This window comes from Azolla caroliniana, unplaced genomic scaffold (genome assembly GCF_043228905.1).
Source record: "Azolla caroliniana isolate FFs.n. ecotype wild unplaced genomic scaffold, voAzoCaro1.0.p SCAF_701, whole genome shotgun sequence".
Lineage (NCBI taxonomy): Eukaryota > Viridiplantae > Streptophyta > Polypodiopsida > Salviniales > Salviniaceae > Azolla > Azolla caroliniana.
The window spans coordinates 1-6,484 of record NW_028231136.1 but is presented as its reverse complement, the minus strand read 5'-3'; the positions used below and the strand labels follow the sequence as shown (position 1 = coordinate 6,484).

Genomic DNA, 6,484 nt, shown 5'->3' with positions numbered 1-6,484 from the left:
ACCAGAGCTCTCCATACCACGATTCCGAGGCAGACATGCCTTCTCGTTACCAACAAGAACCAGCACCGTACGGTCGTCCAGAGAATAGTGGCTATGATGGAGGATACCACGAATCCCCGGGGAACAGGCATGATTATAACGACCGGGCCCCCCCGTCCGTACCGCCACACGGCGACAACTCCTACTATGCTGGGGCCGGGCAGAGAGAACAGAGCCGGGGACGACAGCAAGCGTATGTTGCTCTCATTATCCTGAGTGCGTTGAGGATATCCAAGTAATTGACAGTCACAGTGCCGCCCCAATCGCGCCTGCGGGTATGGGCTATGCATCCAACCAGGCCTACCACGACGGCTATCATGGCCATACTGGCCTCCCCCCTCCGCCTTCACGCACGGCTTCAAACAACCACTCTGGACAACATCAGCAGCGATCGCGAAACCATAACGACCCCTATGCTGCAGGCGGCTCTGCTGGGTATGGATATGATCCCCATGGGTACAGTCAGGGCCCGGTGAGCCGTGCCGACTCATACAATAATCTTGCGGCCGTGGGAAGCTCTCCTTACGGATCGCGAGCCCCGAGTCAACGCGGAGATGGGTACGACGACCCGTTCAGGACACCGAGGGGCACCACGACGAGGCTCGGTGAAATCAACCCTCATGAGGTCGTTGATGATGGCGACGACGGGCTCAACGGTTTCCGACCGAGCAACCGCAACTCGATGCTGAGCTCGCACAACTCTGACAGGGCGGGCAAGCGTGGGGCAACAGCGGCCACGGTAGCAGGAGGCGCCGCCGCCGCTGGCGGTTACATGTCCGCTCGAGCAGGTACGTCTTTCGTCATCATGTTTGATCGAACAGGGTACTGACTGTATGGCAGGAGATTCCGAGGGCGTATATGATCTTGGCAGTGCACGTGAGAAGCCAAAACCCAAGAGCAAAAAGTGGAAGTGGGTTGTCATCATTGCTCTAGCAGTCGCCATCATTGGTGCCATTGTGGGTGGCATTCTCGGCGGCCTTGTCTTCAAGGGTGCCGATGACTCTTCTAGCGGGGGACGCAAAGGACAATCAGCCGAAGACGACATGGAAGAGAACGGTGACCTGAGCAAGAGCAGCGCAGAGATCAAGAAGCTTCTGAACAACAAGGACCTCCACAAGGTTTTCCCGGGGATGGACTACACGCCCATGAACACGCAGTACCCGGAATGCATCCACAACCCGCCATCGCAGAACAACGTTACCCGCGACATTGCTGTCCTCAGCCAGCTGACCAACAAGGTGCGCCTTTACGGAACGGATTGCAATCAGACACAGATGGTGCTTCATGCCATCGACCGGCTCGACCTCAAGAACGACGTGAAGGTTTGGATGGGTGTGTGGCAGGACGATAACTCGACTACCAATGCTCGCCAGCTGGAGCAGATGTGGGATGTGCTGGACGAATACGGCGAGGACCCTTTTGAAGGCATTATCGTCGCGAACGAAATTATCTTCCGCCAGGAGATGACGATCACTGAGCTCGCCACTGTGCTCGATGATGTCCGCAGCAAGCTGAAGAAGAAGAACATTGATCTCCCTGTGGCGACTTCTGATCTCGGCGACGATTGGACTACGGAGCTGGCAGACGACTCGGACTACCTTATGGCCAACATTCATCCGTTCTTTGCCGGCGAGTCCTCCAAGACCGCCGCTGACTGGACTTACAACTTCTGGTCTGATCAGGACAGGCCGTACTGGAAGGCGGACAAGAGGAAGAACATTATCGCTGAGGTGGGCTGGCCCACAGGCGGCGGCACCAACTGCGGCGGCGCAGCGTCCTGCCCCAAAGGCGCCGTGGCTGGCGTCGACGGGCTGAACCAGCTGTTGGAGGACTGGGTATGTACGGCATTGAAGAACGAGACGCAGTACTTTTGGTTCAGCAGCTTCGATGAGCCGTGGAAGGAGAGCTTCAACGAGAAGGGCAAGGAATGGGAGGACAAGTGGGGGCTGATGGATGTGAACCGCGAGCTGAAGAAGGGCGTCAAGATTCCGGACTGTTCTGGGCAGTCGGTGGACAATATCGCTGCTTTCAGCCTATGAGACCAAGTCTGGAATGAGTCAGTCGTGGGCCTTTCGGCGTTTCATTTTCGGGTTTGATATCCTGTTTCTTGTTTTTGTTTTCTTGTTCTTCGGGACCTACATCTCGGTCTTTACCTATTACGCGACGCAACATGGCACTGCCTGACGATTTTGAAGCGCATGAGCTGGAATGACTGTTATTTTAATGAGCTTTTATTTTTGCGCGATATCACTTATTATTTTGGAGAGCCTGTAAGGGAGAGATGAATATGTATTTGGAAATGACGGTTTGTGTTTGTGCTTTGATGTGGGTGGTGAGTAGATAGTTTGGGATGTGAGAGTTAGGTAGATTATTAAGGTTATGATATATACGAATGAGACCTCCTCACTCTTGCAATCCTGATAATGGACCCAGCAATGTACTGAAATTCATATCCGTTGTATTGAAGCCATGCTCCGTCGTGGACGCCCAGCAAGAACTAAGCCATTCCAAATCTCAATATTCCAGCTACTCCACCGGGGTATATCCTTCTCAACACAAAAACGAAAGATTATGCTGCCCCAGATATCACCAACTTATAACGCGTGCGAAATTCGGTCCCTTCAGCCACTTGCTCCTTCTCAACCGCACTCAACCTTGTGGCGACCCGCTCGTCGATCGCCTTCACTCCATGAGAATGAAATCAGCTGAGGGAAACCGCGCCGATGGCGGCGAGGGATTATCCAAACGATCCAGCCGCTCCTGCAGCTGGCGAACCATGTCTTGCAATCGACGGTTATCCTCCTCCAAACGCTCGAGCCTGCGGGAGCCATCCATCAGAGACTGCTGATGCTGGCGATGGTGTCGGTGGTGATCGTCCTGTCCTTCCCGCTCCTCGGCCTGCGGCGTCTGCACCTCCTCGATACTCATCATCGGTGAAGAGGGCGACTGTGCTTGCGAGAACCCTGGCCCGCCAGGATTTCCGCCCTCAAAAAGATGAGGTTCACCCTGGATCCCGAGCCCAACCCCTCCCACGGGGCCACCTGCTAGGCTGAACCCAGTAGTACCTGCGTATTCGATCTCAGGGAACGCAAGAGGCTCCATCTTCAGCCCAGGCTCCAGAGTCCCGCCCTCTCCCGTCGAACCCACAGCCCAATCGCCTCCTTGGAGCGGCAGTCTGCCGAAAGCCGTCCTTAAGATATCCAAGCTCGTAAGCGCGGTTGGCGGAGCTGTCGCATGAGGACCGATCGGAAGTGCCATATTCCCGCCGGCCGCGGTGATTGCGAGAGAAGCAGAGTGTCGTGTGTGCTGATTTTTTTGCTTTTCAAAGTATCGGTCGAGCATGACGTTTGTATCGACCCAGCCGACTGAGAGTCGGTTTTGGCGACTGTCACGCACACAAAGAAGTCAGCGTTTCTGCGAGGACGGGAGAAAAGAAAAGACTCAAGAGCGAGTGTGTGAGAGTAAAAGATCGAGTGGACGTGTGTGGACCGTACCGTTTGACCTTGAGCTGTTCGAGGTGCGTCTCAAGGATGCGGCGCTTTCCGATGTCGTTTGCAGCAGCAGTGTACTCTGGCTTCTTGGATACGCGCTGGATGAGCTGCCAGAAGGAGTGGTACTCGATTGTGCGGAGGCGCTTCATGGCCTCGTTGTCGAGCTCGGGGATGTCGAAGGAGGAAGAGGGGGACAGGGAGGCCATTTTCCTGCTTTTGACCAGGATGAAATCAAATGAGAAAGTAGAGAGAGAGATGGATGGAGTTGTGGCCAGCTGGGTTGAGTATGTGACAAGGATTCTAAAATCCTGCTGGGGTAAAAGTAGATGCACACTTGTGATGATGTTGAAGTAGCAACCGGATAGAAAGGTCGAGACCCGGAAGACGTGCAGCTGAAAACTTTAAAAGAGAGATGTAGCACAAAGTTAGAAGATGTAGGATCTCAGAGGTTGGAAGATGGGAAAGTGGTGGTGAGGCCGATGTGCAGGACTAAGTTGACAGAACCCGATGGAAGTGAGGCCAGCGGTGAAGCTCTTCCAGCGCTGCGCGCTTGTTAGAATTTGAGCGAACCTCAGAATTCTATGAATCAGAAGGCGAAAAAATTTTTTATGCCAAATGTTGGAAATTGAAAAGTGCAGAGAAATGCCGGGCAGTGCGCGGGTTGACATATCGCGAGTTCGGCGCGGTGTACTTGCGGCGTGGTGTTTGGGTGGAGTCCCGTCGCCCCGTGTAAGTCGTGCCTCGGTAGCGTAGTGTCGAGACGGTGTCCGATTTGTTGAGATGGATGCTCCCGGCGCAGAGTGGCCGGGAGATAGTGTGTCAAGGTATACTGCGGGTGAGCAGAGGAGAGATGACGAAGGCCTCAGTCAATCTTGGTGGCGGCGAGTTTGGATGCCAGGTCTTCCTCCACAGAGTTCTGTGTCTTCTTTTCTTCTGTTATAGCGGATTTTGATGTGTTGTCTGGGTTCTTTCCGTCTTGTGACTTGGCGGTGTTTTGATCCTCGGGCTTTGAGTATATGACGGTTCCGTGAAAGATAACGTCTGTATCACAAGGGAATGTCGTCTTGTGGTATCTTTTCTCCATAAGCTTCATGGGTGCAAGATCTTCGTGTCAGCAAATGAGTCCCTCATCCTGAAATCTTGACACCTACTTTTCCCATTCGGCAAGATCAGTGCCGACAAAAATTTTGGGCAACGCCTTCTGCACTACGGCGGCGTACACGGGCCGGTACAGGTGAATTGCGTAGAAGAAGCAGTTCTCATCGATAGAGTCAATTCCGGCGGGGGCATCGACAACCTTGTGGCCCATCTTTGAGAGAAAGTCCTTGTCGGACTGTGTGCATATAGGATCCTGGAAGACACATTGGATCGTATCCGTATCATCCGCGTCTGTCTCTACACTTGTTATCAGTATTGTGTGGCGGTCAAAATATCTGAGGGGAAGAAAGATGACATACTCAGCTCCTCCACCATCACGAGGAACGCAGCGAGCTGGATAAAGCTCATCCTCTTCTGCCCCCAAGCCCCATCCTCGGGGTCAAACGTCCCCAACCCGAAGCACACGGCTGACGAGACCTTTCCCTTTCCTATCCTCGCCCTTTCTCTCCTCATGAAGTCTCTCAGCTTCTCAGCCGAGCCGGTTTCTTCCCATCTCTGCTTCACAGTCTCATATTCTCTCTCAATTTCCTCCACAGAACGCAGGCCAGTGGTTCTGGGCTTTGAAGATGTGGTGGCATGTGTTTGCGCGCCAGGGAGGGGCTTGACTGCTTGCTTCTTGCCATTTTTGCGAGATTTGGGCTTGACGAATGTCCAGTCGTCTGTGGCGGCTGAGGTTGACGCCATGGTGATGTGGTTTGGAGTTGTGAGAGTGAATCTGATGTCGTGGGGAATTTTTGGTGGGCCAGCAGGAGGCATGAGTTTAAGAAAGTGCATGTCGCGACAGTGGTGATGGCATATGCCAGTTACCAGTCAAGTGAACTCTTCCCTTTCTCAGGAAAACCTGTTACTCTTCTAATTGAGGTATCATATTCTTTCTTTCTATTTTATACCTCTTCCTCTCTCGTCTTTTTCGTTCTTCTTGATTAAATTTGATGCTGGTTTCCTACAAGTATGAACTGTAGAATGGAGCTGGATAACGTTACCTGGATCATGAATGTGTGGCGCACTGTGGCTGAATAGATGCACAGCCACATACATTCATCTGTGCAGCCTGCAGAGAAACTCCAAGATGAGCCTGAGGTTCACTGTGCTTTGAGAGGATGGCAAATACCCTCAGCACAGTGCGACCGGTGCTCCTTGCGCACTTTTGCTCTGAGAGGACGTAATTTGATGACACAGGTAGGGTAACACGAGCCGATTTACCACACATGGATCAGCTGCCTCACCAACACTATTGTTGGTGCTCGGCCTCGACTCTATCCAATGCCACCATATCCCGAGTGGCGATATTATTGATTGATGGACGTGCCTACGAGGGAAGAACCTGTAAAGTTGTGGTGCAGGACAGCCTCCTGACATTCGATTCGGATTACCTGAGGTTCTTTGGCAGACGCCCTGGAAGAGAAATGTGCCGAGCTGTGATGTGATCCGCCTCGCTCTCGGATGCCGGCAACGGGAGTTCCATCCTTCTTCTCTTTTATTCTCATTCATATGTGTCCAAGCGCACACATGTACAAATCAGGATGGAAACACCAAAAAGACAAGCACGCGGCATCCCATCTCGTCCCAAGACTGGAGGACGGCAAGGCACTGACACTCTTCGATAGGAGTCTTTCATTGGCCAGAGCAGCCCCGCCACCAGTGGTTACTCGGCGCTTAGACCCCTGCAACAGTCCCCCTGTAGAATCGAGTCCCCCTGGACCTTCAGTGAGCATCACCCGAGGCCCCAGGGATCTCCAAAGGGCGCTGGTCTTTCTGATTGGCCACAATGATCATTTACCCTCCCCGATCTATCA

At 53.2% G+C, this 6,484-nt stretch overlaps 2 protein-coding genes across 2 annotated transcripts; one reads left to right on the top strand and one right to left on the bottom strand.

The window, feature by feature from the left end:
* The first annotated feature begins 316 nt into the window (after positions 1–316).
* Positions 317–2,078, top strand: LOC147847751 (putative glucan endo-1,3-beta-glucosidase btgC). Its single transcript, XM_087338864.1, has 2 exons — positions 317–827; positions 880–2,078. Exons 1-2 carry the CDS (start codon positions 317–319, stop codon positions 2,076–2,078), a joined length of 1,710 nt encoding a protein of 569 aa, XP_087194990.1.
* Positions 2,079–4,937: 2,859 nt separating this feature from the next.
* On the bottom strand, positions 4,938–5,372 carry LOC147847750 (uncharacterized). Its single transcript, XM_087338863.1, has one exon. The coding sequence runs from the start codon at positions 5,370–5,372 to the stop codon at positions 4,938–4,940; it is 435 nt and encodes a 144-aa protein (XP_087194989.1).
* Between the last annotated feature and the right edge of the window lie 1,112 nt (positions 5,373–6,484).

What these genes read in the sequence shown, in the direction of transcription:
- LOC147847750 (XM_087338863.1), bottom strand. Translation starts at nt 5,372, where the DNA reads ATGGCGTCAACCTCAGCCGCCACAGACGACTGGACATTCGTCAAGCCC.
- LOC147847751 (XM_087338864.1), top strand. Translation starts at nt 317, where the DNA reads ATGGGCTATGCATCCAACCAGGCCTACCACGACGGCTATCATGGCCAT. An exon ending in TTACATGTCCGCTCGAGCAG is followed by an intron (nt 828 to 879) that starts GTACGTCTTTCG and finishes ACTGTATGGCAG; the next exon opens with GAGATTCCGAGGGCGTATAT.